Source organism: Dermacentor variabilis, chromosome 11 (assembly GCF_050947875.1).
Source record: "Dermacentor variabilis isolate Ectoservices chromosome 11, ASM5094787v1, whole genome shotgun sequence".
Taxonomy (NCBI): domain Eukaryota; kingdom Metazoa; phylum Arthropoda; class Arachnida; order Ixodida; family Ixodidae; genus Dermacentor; species Dermacentor variabilis.
Genome location: NC_134578.1, coordinates 54,889,370 through 54,908,216, shown reverse-complemented (window position 1 = coordinate 54,908,216; position 18,847 = coordinate 54,889,370). Strand labels below are relative to the sequence as shown.

At 46.6% G+C, this 18,847-nt stretch overlaps 2 protein-coding genes across 4 annotated transcripts in view; one reads left to right on the top strand and one right to left on the bottom strand.

Annotated features, from left to right (window-relative positions):
- The window catches only part of LOC142564521 (uncharacterized), a 56,374-nt gene extending 45,241 nt beyond the window's left edge, over nt 1-11,133 (bottom strand). For 2 of the 3 annotated variants that reach the window (XM_075675536.1, XM_075675537.1), the window contains exons 1-2: nt 10,942-11,133; nt 8,551-8,664 (exon numbers count right to left, since the gene is read on the bottom strand). In XM_075675536.1, coding sequence (XP_075531651.1) covers nt 8,551-8,664; nt 10,942-10,944 — 117 coding nt within the window. In that variant the 5' untranslated portion in view covers nt 10,945-11,133. Of the gene's footprint in view, nt 1-403; nt 2,283-8,550; nt 8,665-10,941 lie in introns of those variants that run through there. The other variant, XM_075675538.1, reaches the window with a different exon arrangement.
- An 863-nt stretch (nt 11,134-11,996) lies between these two features.
- LOC142564509 (DNA repair protein RAD51 homolog 4-like) lies at nt 11,997-15,371 on the top strand. The gene has a single exon (XM_075675527.1). It carries the CDS (start codon nt 12,115-12,117, stop codon nt 13,096-13,098), a length of 984 nt encoding a protein of 327 aa, XP_075531642.1. The 5' UTR covers nt 11,997-12,114; the 3' UTR covers nt 13,099-15,371.
- The last annotated feature ends 3,476 nt before the right edge of the window (nt 15,372-18,847 follow it).

The following is an 18,847-nucleotide window of genomic DNA, read 5'->3' as shown; positions in this document are numbered from 1 at the left end:
TGGCACTGATTCTTCGATTTACAAACTGCAATACCACTTTCTGCTGAACCTGTGTCGTTTGGGTGATTGGAGCTCTCTGAAAAATGAACGAGTTTTACTTTTTTCTCTTTCTCACCGGCGCACATTTACACTGTTACAAACTGTTATTTGTCCCTTACAGAGTTGAACCAGAACTGACCTCAGCACACCGCAATAAAGAGAAGGCTATCAATTTCTTTCCGGCACCCTGGTGCGGGTTATACACGCGAAAATACAGTGTTTGCCAATAATAATAATAATAAAATAAGAGTCCTCAATCACCCAGCTTAACTAAGTGCTTTCCTGCTGTGCCCACTTCGCGCAGAGCCAAGGATAGATCTGACGCTCTTCGCAAGAGATAGGTGTTCCAACGGCGGTGCGAGACCTGAAATTGCCCGGTCGAGAGAAGGTCAGCATGAGCGCAGCCGCAATCACGTGGTTCGCTCGTGCAGGCGGCCGCGATTCCGTTCCGGTGGGAGTGGCATCCACACATGGGTGGTGCAGGGGTTCACAGAAGCTGCCGGCAGCTGGGTTGTGGGCAAGCCAAACGGCAAAGGTGGCGTTGGCGCTGTCAAGCCCGCGGCGGTCGCAATCCGTGCCACAAGTCGCCCCACCCGCGGTTCGCCAGAGCGCGGTGGCCCCACTTTCGCCAGCGCCGGCGGACTGCGCAGTCCTGCCGCCCTAGAGGCAGTCTGCAATTCGACATTGCAGGCGTTTGCCTTTCCGTTCGCTGCAAGCAGTATGACGCACAGGACGCTTTCTAGTGGAGCACAAGCAGCAATTGAGGCAGTTCAACATCTCACTGGTATACTAAAGTTAAGGAAGAACGGAAGCCCCACTCTGTAACAATTGTATTGCGTCCGATTCTATTGTTTACATAAATAACGATTCGCGACTTATTTTTGCATACGTACATATTTACGGTAATCTTGAATGTCTAGTTCTGCTTCAATCTACTTGTTACTGTCCAGAAAGGAAGTCGTGCAAGCTTATTATCCGAGTCCCATAATTTAAATGCGACATTTATTAACACTGCAAGTGACGATGCAGATGGTGACAATTTTATATCTCATGCGGCAATTTAGATATTATATGAAATTACTCCTTTGAGCTATATTCGTTCTATTTCTGTTCTCTTGGTGCATTGCTCTTTATCACTGCGCACCAAACTACACGGCAAGTGTACTTTTTAGGAAGCAGTATAGTAAATAACGGCAGCAAGCACACCAAAGACAAGGGGCAGAAAGCATGCATTGGTGAAAGAATCGTTTCAGAATGTTGGCCCAGCACACTACCTGAAGAAAGCCTTGGAAATCTTTCATCTATTCAGAATGATAACTTCTGTAGCAATTCCAGCCATTATTTTAAAGAAAAGAAACATGTCAGGAAAGCAGCAGCTTTAGATATCTGTAGCCCTTCTTTAACCATGAATGTATAAGGTAGCCCAATCATCATGGAAACAATCACTTTCGGCAAGCAAAAAAAATATCTAGACTGAGAGCAACACAGCACTGGAATCCACCAATAGCAACTTTCAAATGGTCATCGTAGCCCACGTAGGCACTGGAACAGGACCATCACTGGTGACATCCTGAGACAATGTGTCCAACTACAAGAAAGTTCAGAACGTTATTGTCTTGCATGGAAAAATAAAATGACTGTCATAACAGCAACGAAACAGCCATTTGACTTGCCGCAGGCAAAAATCTGATTTGACACAGCGATCAAGCACTTTTGGTGCTTGATCCTACATACATTACTGCACCAAATATGGTCTCAGCTTTAACTAGAATAGTCAATAAATGTTGTGGAACTGGCTTCATGTGTATCAATGAGGCACTCAGCATAAATATTAGAACACCAGTTTCACTATTATTAATGGAATGGCTACCCCGTGCACATGTGGTGCTTGCTACAAAGTCGTTCTATGTTTCAGACTTGCAGCAGGCATTGCATGTTCGGTGCACTTCAAACGAACAAGAAGGAAGAAGCTTGCAGAACTATAGAATGTCGACAAGACCACGCCCTAGGACGTGTATGACTAAACTGGAATTTCAGTAAAGATGACCAAGGTTCCTTTACTCCTCACATGTAACCATGCCATGAAACATGCAAGTGCTGATTAAATTATAACCACAAAAACAGCAACATGGATGGCAATAGAATGTGCTTTCTCTATTTTCTTGCATACAAGACAATGACCACTTGCTGCTTGCAGCCCAATTACAAAAGCACATTCAAACAACTTATTTCACATGTCAAGCAAGCAGCATCCAGTCGCTTTCGACGCTCTACAATATTAGCGAAATGGTTAGTCTAGGGTAAGGACATACTACCATTTGCAATTGTTGTGCAATCATTTGATAAATGCAGACTATCAAATGTGCTATACCCGCCGTGGTTGCTCAGTGGCTATGGTGTTGGGCTGCCAAGCACGAGGTTGCAGGATCGAATCCCGGCCACGGCGGCCGCATTTCGATGGAGGCGAAATGCAAAAACATCCGTGTACTTAGATTTAGGTGCACGTTAAAGAACCCCAGGTGGTCGAAATTTCCGGAGTCCTCCACTACGGCGCGCCTCATAATCAGAAAGTGGTTTTGGCACGTAAAAACCCCCAATTTTTTAATTGTGCTATGGACCATACCAAGAACGACATGTTGTGGCTCTTAAAGGGCCCTTCACCAAGCCCCAAAGCAAATTTCGGTTATACACTGGAAGTTGTTAAGCGCCTTCTAGGGAGCGTTCTGCCGCAAAAACTTTTCAAATCGGCTTATTAATAGCCGAGATGCAAATATCTCTGTGCCGTGAACCCATGATTTCAGGAGGCGAGCTCCGCTGCATAGGGAGACACTCTCTCCACTCACCCGGTCTAGCCTCCGCAAGCGAAATTCCTTCCCTGCGTTCTCCCATACAGGACCTCTAGAATCGCATGACGCCTACGTGACAGGCCCCACCTTCATTTTTTTTCTCCACGCTTTTTTTTTCTTTCTTTTCCGTGCTTAGCTTTTTCGCTGACAGCATTGCACGCGAGCTTTTGTCATTCTCTCGTTTGGCGCAACGCACGATTTTGCACTCTGTGCATAAGGACATGTGACTAGTGGCATAATTCAGTGCTACAGGAATACTGAATAAGCGGATCGCAGAGCATGATCAGGCGCTAGAACACGTTAGAAAATGGCATAGTTTCGGTACCTGTGCACGTGACTGCACAACCATGGAAACAAGCAGACGAAGCGGAAGTACGTCTCTCGTGCTTCGGTGCGAAGTAAAACAAGAAACATGCAGACATTTCTTTAAACTTCAATTTGTCACTTCAAGCAATGCTGCCTTGAATAATTCTCGAAGTCATGTGTCACCACGAGCGACATCGCACTGTGGGCACGAGTACGTAGGCGCAGACACACAAGTATGTCACCGTCCAGTTTGGAACGTGGTCGCTGCGAGGGAAAGGGAAAACAGCGTTCTGATTTAAATTTTAGACATTCCTGCGGTGCGCAGAGATGTCATTCTTTGCAAACACGATCGCTAGCGCGCATTGTATGCTATGCGCTTGGCAGCTCAAAATTGCCAGACCTGGTGAGGGGCCCTTTAATAAGACAGCTATAAAGTGCTGTCCATAGTAATGACGATGGACATCAGGTAAATAAATTTCCATTCCATTAAGGTATTCGCTGATTTCGTCTTTTCCTTAATGCCAGAATCAGAGGCATGGTACACTTTCATTACTAAAATATTGGTTGCGCGTTCAACTTTATACTTTGTTCAGCAGCTCTAATGTGACCTCTAGGTTAGTTTTCTGCTTTGAACCCAAAAGAAGTGGGTGCCCATTTGATTTGGGAGCATTGTGGAATCGCAGCAAGTACTGATTATGAATCAGCGGCACGTTTCGGCACTACTTCTGCCTCTTGTTTAATTTGACTCATTTCATTGGTCCCGTCAAGGCTCAATTAACGAGAGTCGACTGTATTACAAGATATATCAAACTGGAACAGACAACAACTACATGTGATAAAGAACGTACAATTGAACATCATCAAGCTTTTTTCTTTTTTTTGATCCGACATCCTCTAGAGAGAACTCTGTGCCACGCTGGTATGAAGAATACTGAGCATCAGCAGCAGAAATGGCACAAACAGAAACGACCGCACAGTTTCAGTACATTGGAACATCAGCCGGAGAGAAATGAAACAAAAGCGTGAAAAGAGGGAATGGAGAACCGATGGCATTGCAGGGCATTGGCTATATCCGTGGCTACGGCCATTCTGTTGACTTCAGAGGTGACGATGATGACGACGGTTTTGGTTTCAGTTCTACTACCGAGGCAGCATACACCAGCCATAGCACAGCAAAGACTTCCATGCCACTTTTCAGTGGCAACGCCAATCTGCAAGTAGAGGCCTGCAACTCGTGACAACCTCCTGCAAAAAGCTGCTCATAAATTCAGAATCTCTGCCGTCGTCTGCATGTTCGAGTATTAGGATGTCAGTAAAAGCAAGGTGCCTAGCAGAAGTAATATGTTTAAGGGCATGGATCGAAAGTGATAACCAACTTCAAAATTAAGTCACAAACCCGCTACAGCCTTCTCAGAACGTTTGGCAACCATGGCCACGGTACCTATAGAACAATAAGTTACTGAGAAATGCAGACCGGGAAAATTTGCCACAGCTGATTGTACAAGCGTACGAAGTTGAGGGACAATCAACATATATATGTTGGAATCAGCAGGACTATCAGAGAATGAAACATATGAAAAGGTTTGTCTTAACTCTCTGAAACATGCACAGTATCAAAGACGGCTTTCTGAAAACAAAATTATCACAAGTCGCTATATCAGAAGGAACTGTGCATGACAAACATTTTACCTTCTTTTTAAGCCACAGTCTTCAGTCTCCAGTCATCGGCTGAGATAATGTAAAGCTATTCCTATCTGTTGTTATTCCAAGTCCGCCACTAGCCCCACATGATTGGTAAAAATTGTTTGGACGGCGCCCAAATGGGCGCAGTATGGGCTTGGTTTGAGTCATTTTGACCTATCACGGAAGGTTAATGACAAACTTGGAATAAAAACCCATTGGAATAGTTTCACGCTATTTCAGCCATACTCCGCATTGCTACAGCCCCACAAACATGAAGACTGCGTCGTGAAGTAACACAAGTGCTGTCTGTTTTCACCTAGTTTAAACAACTGCATTCTGGTGCCTTTACAGGTATAACAGGCTCTTTCTGAAAGTATGTTCTTTGTCGTTACCATGGCGGTGGTTTAAGGGATGAAATGAAAGAGCAAAAGCAAGGCGCTAGCAGTTGCAACCCCTTCCGACTGTCCATTATATTTACAATCGGTCACTGAGGTCAGTCAATTTCATAAACTGTAGTAATACCCACTTTGCTTGCCAAGCCGGTGACACGCGAGGGCTATGGTCCAAGAATGCTTGTATCTGAAAATGGTCTCCAATCTAGCCGGCTTAACACACACTGAAAAAAAAGTCACGCTCATGCAGAGAGAAAACCACTGATTCATCAGTCCTTCATTCGGATATGAAGAGCACAGTGCTCAAAAATCACAGATACAGCAGGTGCCCTGCAAGGACCAGCTGAGTCTCTGTCGCTTCAGAAAACAACCTTTATGCACCTACTCCTTTTCAGAGGAGTGAAATGTTAGGTAACCGCCTCTGTGGTCCACAGGATGCTGTCACAGCTACATTTAATCTTAACTTTTATCACACTCTTTACTCTCCCCTCCTTAACGATGTCCAACAGGCCTTCCATGGGACTCCCATCCTCGCCCATATTATGTCCAGTGCAGAATGAAGGTGATCTCCAATTACCCCAGCCCTCTGTCAGCTGACTACACTCTATGCCTGCAAACTTCCCAGTCCCATTATTCCACCTAATCCTCTGCCAGCCCCATTCTGTAACTCCAATATATCGCTGGCTAAATGCTCCGCGCATTACACGACCTTCCCGAAAACAACTAATCCTCTTCATGTTGCCATAAAAACCAATAAATTACTGAACTGGTAAGGCAAAATATCGAATCATCACCCATCTGCCTTTCCCAAAATGCACCAAGAAACTCTCCAAACTGCGCAGAAGTCCCACCAACCCACCATGTGTAAACGAAGCTGCTGTGCTTTATAGAAACGAAGCCAACAGACAATGAAGCCAGGCAAAGCATAGGAAAAACTGTCCAGTTAGTTTTCCCTACACTTTTCTTGGCTCCCTTGCCTATTGGCTTTATGTAGCTGTTTTAACAAAAAATTGCTGTTTCACTCATCATACGAAGCAATGACGCAATAGTTGACAGGACAACATGCAGTAAGCCTTCGTTCAGTGTTTGTTGGAGTGAACATTCGCAGGTGCGTGCGAGCAATCTCCTTTCGAGAAGCAAAATGAGTGTGAATGGTATCCATTTGTGGAAGTTGCGCCTTCCGGTGGCGAAGTACAAGGACCTGGCTTTATCTTCCTCCTCTTAGCTATCCCCCCCCATACTTGGCCACTTTTCTCTACTACAGCAACCCTTCTTACTGCTGGATTTGTTCGGTGTTTTTCAAATTTATACCTGGCGACCCCATTAAGAAGCCTCACACTATCCTTGAAAAGAAAAAAGACGACGACGTTAAGTGCCTTCCGGTAAACATGAGGAAGAAGCCAAGCACTAGCAGACGACTGATGAAGTCGAGGCAGACAAGAGTGAGAGAAAGTGCAGGATGTGATCTGCTTGCTGGAAAAAAAGCACTAGTCCTTTTTTGTTCTTGTTGTAGTTGAACATGAAAATGGTACTCGTCGATCCCTTGATGCCCACCGCATTGACGGTTTTCACCAGTGACCAACACATCAATGATTTGTTGTTGCTGTTGCACCTCTGCAACGTGCTGCAGTACCTGGCTTCTCGGTTTAGTATCGCCATCGTGATCAACAAAGACTTCTTGTCTGGGGAAGGTGGTGTCATGAAAGCTGCCCTGGGTCGCTACAGGGAGGATGTGCCGTCCATTTCCCGGGAGCTGAATCTGCTTAGCGACACATCACTGTCGTTATATGTAGAAGAAGGCTCCAGAGGACCACCTTTGCAACTGGGAAGGTGACGTGCTAGAAAACGAAGGCGGCACAGCATCTGTCCAATACACAGATGCTAAGCAAGCATTAGCCAATCCTGTCCTGGCAGCTGCTGGCATGATCACGCCCTCCAGGATCAGTACTGTCCACTGTTGTACCATCGGCAGGATCCTGGACAGCCAATCTGTTGGTCGTCAGTTCGAATCTTCATGGCACATTAAGGATTTTTTATTTCCTCGGAATTTCCTCACAGAGGATTTTGGGGTTCCAGCGCTGGATGGTAGCAGACATCAAAATTATTAGGGGAGTGAACACGTAACGGCTACCAGTGTAAAAATTAACCCCCTTGGTTTCCACTTCTTCTGTTGCACTCAAGGCAACTGCAAACAGAGGTTCAGATCACATATGTACTGCTTTGACAGAGTGCGGCACGCCCTTTTATGGGTACAACGGGGATGACAAGTACTGCATAAAAACATCTTGGATACTAGGGGTAAGCGTTTAAGAAGCATTCCCACTGCTCGTCCCTCTCGGAAATTATTCACACTTGACAGGCAAACTTTTTCTGTTTACGAACCAAGACATCACGCTAATTATTTTACTCAAGAGGTAACCCCCAATGGGGTTTAGTCAGCTATGACTCACACCATCAGAGTGAACTATTCAATACAGCGCCTGAGCTGAGGTGGTCAGAAAATCACATTTTCACAGATTACTTCAGCTTTCAGGCCAGTGCGTGATACAAGGCTTGTGTCTGTGCATGTCTTGCATACATACATTTGGTGAGAACACTTAGAAATCACCTGCAAAGGACCCTTCTCGTATCCTCAAAACTTAAAGGTCTCATCATGGGCAGCCCAGGCATTATTGCAACAAATGAAGTAGGGTACTGGTTTGGACGATTTGGTAATATTCCACTACTGTAGACTTCTGTGCACAACCTAGAAAAGAAAGACTGGAGACTCGATAAACACAAGCATAAACTTTCAACTGCATTTTACTTGTGTCAGTGTAGCTTCAACAGGGTTGTGGACTGAAGGAGCTGGATTTTCAATGGCAAGATCCACTGCTAAAAACTAGCATTTCTAGGCACCCATTGCGCATAGATAGGTCCTTCGTTGCATGCTGCATGTGTTATTGTTTTTATATTTCACTTGTCTGTTTGAATATGCCTTGTTTTCTTGTTCTCACCTACCGGATGCGCGTCACATATCGGCTATGTATAAAGCTTCCTTCTTTTCTCCAATAAAATGCAGTCAAAAAGTTTGCATATAGTCTGTCAAGTCTCCTGTATTCGTTTCCTAGTTTGGGCGCAAAAGCCTACTGTCATGAAACATGCAAGGTTAACAGGCTGCAACCAACGTCAGCCAAATGTCAAACGATGGCCACAAATGCAGCTTCACAAAATTTGCCGTCTTCGGCAAGGCAGTGTCGAGCAAAGTACAGAACTAAAAACATCGAAGAAAGTTGCAGACTCACCCGGCATTTGACCATGCGGTTCACTTTTTTGATTTTCGCCTCGCAAAAGGCACCGCGGTACTTTGCACTCACATCCGTCCCAACTGTCAGGTATAAAGGCTCATCTGATGAAGCCTGAAACACAAAATAACAAAGACATTAGAAATCTTTTACACTCTTGAAATTCTAATACATAGTCAGAATAATTTGACACACAAGACTAATTTTCATGTGTGTTTATATAAGGTATCCTGTCCATATAAGGCATCTGGGTTCAGGAAGGTCAACAATTAGGAGAGCTGTAAACTGATCATCCTGAATAAGAAGCGCGGGGCAGGAGCTACACAGAGCTTGCAACATTTGAATTGAATTTGGCTGTCCATTGGACCGTGAAGTTAAAAATGCTTCTTTACATTATGTCTTTTCCTCATCCATATAGTATTGTATTATACAGCTCCTAAAAAGTACTGACGAATTGGTCTTTACGCTTTTGTAATACAGCAATGTAGCCATTTGCATGTGCTTGGGTTGGCACGAAATTACTTGTTCCCGGCTTAGATTTTCGAGCACTGAACCAGAGCTCCCGACTTTGTTCTCAACACATGCGGAGGGTCTTGGACATAATAGAATGCGAGCAGGTCAACGTGTAAAGTTGCAAATGCTCTTGCTGTCTTCAACAGCCAGGCACAAGTTTGTGATAAAACGGGAGGCTTTTTTAGGCAGCGCCTCGACAATTCTACATTTGTTACTACTTGCCAGGAATTGGCGAGTTCTCTTTAACCTTGCAGGCACAAAAATGATGAGAGAAACCCTTTATGGTGCTGCACAAAAAAGGAAATGGTGATGCCATTTCGATAGTCGTGAAATCACGTGTCATATCTTTCCAGTCAGAGTTGCGAAAAATTAGTGTCTAGACTCTGTGACAAAGCTTTTTCAGCATGCGAGAACTTCGCAGAACAACGGTGCAGTCAGCGCCTAAGCTACACCACATGAGCCAAGTGTGCGGATGTGTTACATTTTCTTGCTTGACAGTACTGGCACCCACGTAAGCAGCTTCGCTATGCATCATTGCATATGGGCATCATGCATTTTCATGCCGTCCCCATACCACTGTGATGCATTGATTCAGCAATGGCACTTGCATGCACTTGTCATAGATATTGAGCTGTGTACTGAAACAAGGTACCGAGCTAGGAAAGACGATCACACACATAGTCCAACCATCTTTCCTAGCTGTGTGTTGTTAGGCTATACAGCGCAAATCCACTTCTGTAATGAACCAGCGTCGCATACCCTATCTTTTAGGTTTGCATAAGTGAATGAACTTGGAAGAACCGACGAACGATAAGCTGGGAATTCATCACTAAGAAACGAGTGTACTGCTGACGCAAAAAAAAAAAAAAGTCAAAGCGTTGCGGCTCCAACCTTTATCTCGAGCTGCGAGGTGATCCGAAACGGCCATTACACCCAAAGTCAAAGACTCCCCCCCCCCCCTTTGCAGGTTCACGTAAGCAAACAGCGAAGGTCAAAACTGGGAACCAAAAACTTGACCCACTTTCTGACGTAGCCAGTAGCAATCGCAACACGTGCGGTAGCAGCGAAATTCCATCTGCCACGACGAGCTTGAGACGCCAGCAGGGAAGCCTGTGTAGCGTCGTATCGCCAGTGCTCGAAACAGCTGTGAGGTTTTTGTTCTAAGAAGTGGGACAATACCACACCGCCATCCTAATAAGGTATTTGACAGCTGTTTGAAGGGCCCCTTGAAACGTCGAAGCCAGCCGATCAACCATGCACAAAGAGACTCGAAAAAGTAACGCGCTCCCGAATTCTGGAACGAGGAAACAAGAGCCCCCGCGCATCCTCAAAGCAGCACCGCTACGGCTGCTCTACCAGGGATGATGGCTCCGTCGCGGACTCTGTTCGCCATCCTCAACGCCAAACCGCTGACGGTTGACTGCACTCGAGGACGACTGTAGTTCGTCTGCCACGGGTACAAAATTCCCCAGAAACTCGGGCGTCTTTCGACTTCAGATGCACCTTTCGTTCACCTGGCAAGTCAGCGGCATGACCTAGAAAAATAAAAGCTATAGCATCCGCCGTGCTTCTCTCTTTTGCTGCTTTTTTTGCCCCCTCCAAACTCCGCGGCTGCTGACATCTCGGCGTCGTCGGCGCTCGACATCTTTGTGCAGCTGATCGGCTGAGACATGCGTAACGCTGACGTGCGCATACGCACCGCGGCACGAACGTGCCGAGTACGTGTAGCCAGGAGCCGGACAAGCGCTAGCGAGTACGATCGGCATCGGCGATTGCAGACACCGTTAGGCCTAGGCGGCTCGTAGTATACAGCACGGAGGCAGGTACACACACACAGACACATACGGATTCACAGCGCAAAGCAAACGTTTCACGTACCATTTCCGACTTGTCACGCTCGCGGGCGTCGACGACGCCCGCTGAATCGGCACCTGATCCGAGTTGAGCTCGTAAGCAGCGAAAAATTTACACGAAATTAACTCGAAATATCCCCGCACCACAACTTACGGTTGCTCATAGCATCGGGAGAAGCACCGCTGCGCTCTCGCTCGCATCAACAACTTGTCACCATGGCCTTATTCGTGATTGGCCCGCTTGGGGTCACATGACCATCCCAGCCGCACGGGTATGTGTTTGTGTGGCCGCCGCCGCCGCTCCGTGCGTGCGTTTTGTGAAGGCGCGCCGAGCGCTGGCTGCGAGCGGTTGGCACGGTGCATGCATCATCCCACATTTGCAAATAGGCATTGCCTGCCAGACTGTTTGCAGTGATCACGTATTGCAAACGCTAGGGAAAATCCCCTTTCGAGTCGTGTCGTGACTGTCTCCATAGGAAAACCCTGCTGGAATAACTATTCATTTCCTCTTTTGATGCGATACTTTCAAGCAAAATGCAAATTATGAACGAGTGTATGCGTGGCAAAACCTAGAGGAACGTTTTAATATGACGGTGCTAAGTCACAAAAGCACAAATACGCTCGTGAAAGCAACAAGAAAGGGGGGTAGTTTGGGTTTTTTTTTTTTTTTTCCCAGCTGATCTACAGCTGACGCCAGGTACGCGAAGTGGCGACACAGCACATGTGACAAATCTGGCAACGCTAAAAAGAAAGTAAACTATTTTGTTTTGAATACTGTGTAAATTAAAATTGCTTTTTTTGTAACACTACAAGCTTGGAAATAATAACTTACAGGATTCCTGCTTTTCTTAATCGCGTTTTCATGTCACCAAGCAAAGCTGAGTCGACGCCTAGCGGCATAAAAAATGTAGCAAATGTGGCTTTGTCACTTTATTAGTTTCATTACACAACTTAGAAGTACTCAAACAGTAAGGTATTACTGCACAAATTATATCAGCATTAAGAATATTATGTTATGTTTGCACTTCTAAGTCACGTGCTTTGAGCCAGCGGAAGTGGCTCAAAGCGGAAGTACCGCCACAAGTTTATGAGTCGCAATCGATCGAGCGTAGGTGTAAGTGCGAGTTTCAAATCCGAGTTCGAGTTCTGCTGAGTGTCGACGTGGACCCGGCGCTTGTGAACGTCCCGTCGTGTCAGCATGACGATACTGCGCGTCGGGCTCTGCCCGGAGTTGACAGCGCCGGTCGTCGAAAAGCTGCGCGCCTCCGGTGTTAGGACCGTCGTCGAATACCTGTCGTCCGAACGCGAAACTCTTGCCGAGCGCACCGGGCTCGCCTACGGGGACGTGATTCGACTGCGCCGCTCACTGCAAGCGATCTACGCACCCAAGCTGCGCACGGGAATCGAACTCTACGAGCAGTTACTGGAGACCACGGCCATCTTCACCACGGGTAGCGGGAACGTTGACGAGGCCATAGGCGGCGGAGTCTACACCGGGCGCATCACCGAAATCGTTGGCGCCGGCAACAGCGGCAAGACGCAGCTGTGCCACAGCCTCGCCGCCAATCTCGTCGTCGCCAGTCACTTCGGCGCGCTCTACGTGGACGCACTGAGCTGTTTCTCACCCGAGAGACTGCGCCAGATTGTGTCTTGCAGAGTAACGGGTGACGTCAAAGCTGAAACTGTCCTCTCCAAGGTGAGGCACGTCGCCGTCTGCGACTTGCTGGAGATGGTTCAGGTCGTGGACCAAGTGCGCGACTCGCTCTGCTCCGCGGGAAAAAAGGACGAGACTTTCTTGTCGAACGTGAAAATGATACTCGTCGATTCCTTGACGGCCGCCGCCTCTCCGGTCTTGACCGGCAACCAGTACGTCGACGGTTTGTCGCTGTTGTCACACCTCTGCAACGCGCTGCAGTACCTGGCGGCTCGGTTTAGGATCGCCGTCGTGATCACCAACGACTTCGTAGCTGGGGAAGGCGTCGTCATGAAACCTGCCCTGGGCCGGTACTGGGAGGACGTGCCGTCCGTTTCCCTCGAGCTGAATCTGCTCGGTGATCTCTTTGACTGCGGCGAAACGCGTGAACTGAGAGTCGTGAAAAGCCCCGACGCCAGCGCTCTGGGCAGAGTCGTTAGGTTTAAAATTGTGCCCAAGGGAATCACAACTGTGGTTGCGAACTCCTGAGCGCTCGTTGTGACGATCGATTTGTCCACTAATTAAGCTAGCCCATAATAATAATAATAGAGATAGCCCGGTCCCACCTTTAAGCAGCGTTTTTGTCAAAAGCTGCCAGACATAAAGCTCGCTTTGCACACATGCTGTGCGTCAGTCCTGTGTCAAACCACATTGGGGCTCCAGGCCGGTCAGAAACAGACGCATGTCCCTGGCGTGTTCGCTGGGCTCGTGCCATGAATTGGCTTCGCATGCTTGTTCGTATAACTGGATACAAGTCTCTGGGCTTGAGATCTCCCCATCGCAACGTGTAGGGCTTCACCATCTCGGTGTAGGGTCTTTGCTGGACTTGCATGACAGGAATAAGATTCTCCAAGAGTGGCTTCTGGCGCAGAGTGTGCTGCTGCTGTTACTGGCGGAGCATTTTTAAAGGAGGCACGAGTCCATGGAAAAGTCATTGTTCGGTGAAGCCCCTGCCAAAGTCTGCACAAGCTATTCCATGAAGTGTGCTTGAGGTTTTTCAGTCTCACCCTAGCCAATGTTTAAAGGTCAAGCTCCAGCGGCTTCCCAGCCTACTGAGCGACGAATTTGCGAAGTGAACTTGGTTGAGCTTGGAACTGCGGCATATTCTCAGCCAATGGCAAAGCATCGCCTGCGTATTATGTGCCACGAAAGCGCTGCTGATGTTCTTGTGGGCCACGAACCTTAACAAAACTTTGCAGATATCTCTATAGTGTGTATCTGTGTAAATGTGACTGTATATGCTTTTAAGTGTGCATCACTCTATATATAATAATAATCACCCAGTACCTGGAGCAGCATATCAGGCGAACAGCCAGGCTAACATCTTCAGCATGTCATTAAAGCTAGTCTCTCTCTCTCTCTCTCCCTCTTGCGAAGTGAAAAAGTCGGGATGCTGCTACTGCTGATGGTGATCTTAGTGTCATTGGAACATACCCATTCGGGGGGATTGGTCAAGAATTAGGCAGGCTTTAGCCATGTGTCAATAGAATAAATCTAAATATCAATAATTTTGATTAATAAATTAAAGCAAATCAAATGATCCAGCAAATAGTAATTCTAAAAGAACACAGAAAAAGAAAGAAAAAATATATATACATTTATAAAAGACAATGAGGGAAGAATTAAATAATAGGACTAACAATGAAATCAGTTAGATTCAACAATGAATTTCTCTATGGTGATGCATACATCCCTGTGTGAGCCCCCAAGGACAGATGCTCTGAAAGACTGCATCACTGGAGAGTTCAATCACGAGCCGAGCTGTCACATTGCAATTTGCAACGTCCTTTTTGTCGGAGAAGAGAAATGCATTGAGGCAAATCGCACTTGATGTCTTCATCCACCTCACACGCAGAAAAATACAGCTGATTGCGGGAACTTCACTATGTACAGGGTGTCCCAGCTATCATGCATTGCGTTAAAGAAAGAAAGGAAAAACCGGGTCATTCTACGCAACGACAACTATGTCCACAGTGTCCACAGTCGAGTAGAGCAGCCACCAGTAATTTTTTTGATGTCATTCAATTGACTAATTAATTGCAATCAACTATTTTTTATTTGCTACTCTGAATCCTGTGGTGTCAATGAAGATAGATAAAGAATTCTATTCAGGTCCTGAAAGAATCCACCCCTGTGTTATAGGGGGAGGATCGCGGCTACTCCCACATAGGGACGGGGAGGCCTAGCCTCACCGCCGCATCGCAGGCCTTCTGGACAGCCTTGAGTTCATGTAGTAGGACCAGGTTCTTGAATTTGTTAGAAATTAAAAGAAGCTTGAAGATGGCATGTTATCAGCCAGGCATTTTTTGCCTTTTAATTTTTTTTCGGCTGATAAAGAAAGCCTGCAAAAGAAAGAAAAAAGAAGGTCATGTGACTAACTGTCTACCTGCATCAAAAAGTAGCGCCATCAAACAAGCTATATTGGCTGAGCTGGTGCTTTATCTGGCACGCACCGCCCTCGACAGCGCGCTACCTTGGTGTAGATAGGGAACGAGTGCTGATAACTGGTGGTTGATGAGTCGTGGAAAGACTGCGCAAAAGATCTCCCTGTAACAATATATTTGTTATCACCATAAAGTAAACCCCCTAGAGCAACCCTTGAAATTGTATCCTTTCAAGCGATAGCTTTGTAAACATCTCAGCATATCATGTCATGTAGCAACGCACACATACCCACATATATTTACGTACTCCATATTTACATATGTACATGTTTAGTGTTTTTGACAATAGTTTTCATTAAATGTCAATACTATCTTTTATTTATTTCTTCTGGCTGATCTTGTTCTGGTTTTAGAATTTTTGACTCAAAAGTTGCGCATGCTAGGCTCCCTGGAATCTGGTACTTCATGAATACCAAACTATCCTAACGATATTTACGTTCCTTTAATACGTTAGAATTAGGAGTGCCAAAGCGGAAAAGAATTATGGCAGAACTCATCTCACGATGGCTGCTCATGGTAATGCAATTAGCCTTTGAGCAATGTAGCGACCCACTGTATTCCGAAGTCACATTTGTTTAATATCTGTAGTAGCCATTCTAAGACTTCTTTTGGCTTCGTATATGTGCGATATGCTCCGGTATCATTGCACTTTGCTACAGTACTCGCTTGGCAAGGTTGTTTATGAGCATATGGTGATGTGACGACGACTGTGACGCCGACGCATCACTGATATGAAGCGTGAAGTGACGACGATGGAATGATGAAGAAATGGGGTCAGTGGAACGGCAAAGGCAGTATGATGATGTCATGACAATGGGATGATGGTGCCTAAATGATGATAGTACGACGATAGCGGGACGGCAACAACATGAAGACAATGGAATGACGACGACAGTATGACGTAGCTGGAATGACGACGATGGCACGACATGACGATGACTATAACGACAATGGATGCATAATAGTGACTGACAACGACGCAGTGATGAGGATGGTATGACGATAAAGTGATGACGTTACTAAAGTGTTAACGCTGACAGCATGACAATGGGGCATGATGGTAACATAGTATGGCAAAGACAGCATGAAGAGGCACAATGATGAGAGTCGTATGACGAAGTTAGAATGACCATGATAAAGCTGTTGTGATGGTATTACGACAGCGGTATGACAACAAATGCATGATGACAATGCAATGACGACGATGGCTTGACAACGGTATGATGACTATACCACGAAGCCTGTGTGACGATGATGGCCTGAAAATAGCCGGATGGCGAAGCTAAAGTGAAGATGATGGAACAACTATGACGGGATCATAATGGCAGTGTGACAACAAATGAATGACAACTGTGTGACGACGAAGGTGTGAGGACCATGACACGGTGAAAGTCAGATGACAAAGTTGGAATGACGACGACGCAACAGCCACTACGGCATCATGACCACGAGCACATACCTAAAGGCCATTAGAGAACTTTGGTCACTAAACCGGCATAGAAGGCATGAGTACGATGGCATGGCGAGTCTGATCATGAAGCTAGAATGACGATGATGGAATGACCACGAAGACATAAGGATCACAAGCACATACATAGTGGCCCGAGCTGGTAGGCAACTTCGGCTACTGGGTCGGAGTATGAGGTTCAATAGATAAGTACGAGGCAAATCGGAAAGTAAGTGCTCCTATTCTTTTTATTAGGCAAAATAAGGCACATACAGGTGATTACAAATACACATACTACCTTCTATATACCTTATCATAGTTTTCCATACGGTCCCCACAGCGGTTCAGACATTTGTCCCATTGTAGCACTAAATTTGAGATGCCGCTGTGGTAGTCAGCGACGCATGCGGCCTCCCCGAACGCTCATTGTCGTGCAAGCCCTCACAGGCCTTTCGCGAACTCACAACACCAGCACCTCACACTTCTCAAAGCGAGACACCTTTCCCCATATGTGGGCTGCACTTCCCTGTGGATTTCGATGGCCATTCATTCTTTGCTCCATAGAAAACGAATCACACTTCCTTGCTCGTATGCCGTGGATGTGTGAAGCACAACCGCCATCTTCAACAACTGACAGCAGCGCTGTGCTGTGGAAGTACCGGCAGGTAAGGCCGGGCCAGTCCAAGAAAGGTCCACCGCTGGGAATGGATGTGCTGTCTTCGTACTGTAATTTGGTTAAAAAAATAGGGGCAAAGACTTTGCCGATTCGCCCTCGTAAATATATATATATTGTTACGGGGATGTTGGGAGTATAGAAAGACTATATTTACAATATATATACAGCATGATTCAGAGTAGTTAAGATGGCTGACCACCAACAACACGTAGCAGCCAGCGTCTCCGATCTTCTTCCTCTGTCTTTCATCCTTCCGTAACAGGTCCCCTGGGTGCTGAAGCACCGTCTCGGCGCACGGTAGGCAAAGAATTGCGAGCGAAGTATGGCTTCATCCGCCAACGCGCATGAAGTCAACAGGCGTCTGACTTGAGGATGCGTCAAACTGTAGCAACGAAATCTTGTAATTTACGTTGTTAGCTTGATATAGGACTGCATAAGGCCCTGTGTAGCGAGAGAGAAGCTTCTGGGAGAGGCCAACCCGACGACATAGTGACCAAAGGAGTACCCAAGCTGCTGACGCAAACTTAACATCGCGATGGTAGCAGTCATAACTCTTTTTGTATATGCTGCAAAGCTAATAAACGAGATAGGGTGACTTGACCTGCCATGTGAGTGCGATAAATGACTCCATAAGCGCACTCATTTGCAACACGTGGCACAGAAGGGAGGATGGTGTCAAACGGCAATGTGGGGTCACGACCATACAAGAGATAAAAGGTTGAATATCCTGCCGTGCCATGTCGGCACGAGTTATACACGAACGTCACATAGGCCAGCGTGGCGTACCAGTAGCGGTTATCGTTGGAGGCGTACATCGACAGCATCTCTGTGATTGTTTGGTTGAGACGTTTCACAAGACCATTCATTTGTGGGTCTGAGGCAGTGGACAGCTTGTGCTCCGTGGCACAAGAGCGCAGGAGGTTGTCGACAACTCGAGATAAGAACGAGCGGCCGCGGTCTGTAAGTAACTGTCAAGGTGCACCGTGGTGGAGAATGACGTCGTGGAGGAGAAAATCGGCGACGTCTGTTGTGCAACTAGTCGGCAACGCCTTTGTTATCGCCTAACGTGTCGCGTAATCAGTAGCGATGGTGATCCACTTATTCCTTGTAGTCAACCTTGGAAAAGGGCCAAGCAGGTCAAGGCCTATGCTAAACAACAGTTCAGAGAGAACTTCAATTGGATGGAGTCATTCGACAGGTGGCAGGGGAGGTTTCCTCCGGCGCTGACACAATTTGCAAGATGCGACATAATGACTCACAGAGCAGTAGAGACCCGGCCAGAAGAACCGGCGTCATACGCGGTTGAATGTATGCAAAACTCCAAGGTGTCCCTCCATCGGTGCATCATGAAGTTGTTCTAGAGTGGCAGATCGCAGATGACGAGCAAGGAAAAGAAGCAACTCGAGGTCGTCAAGGTTGATATTGTGGCGGTAGAAAATGCCGTCGTGCAGCACGAACATGCGGCACGTGCCGTCAGTGCTGCCAGATTGCACTCCGGCAATGATGGACTGTAAGGATTCGTTCTTGTTCAGCACACACGTCGGTCATGTCAGCAAAAGCCATCATGCAGGTCACCGGATCATGCGCAGCAGGATCAAGAGGATCCACGGGATGACAAGAGAGGCAGTCAGAGTCCTTGTGGAGGCATCCATACTTGTAATTGACAATAAA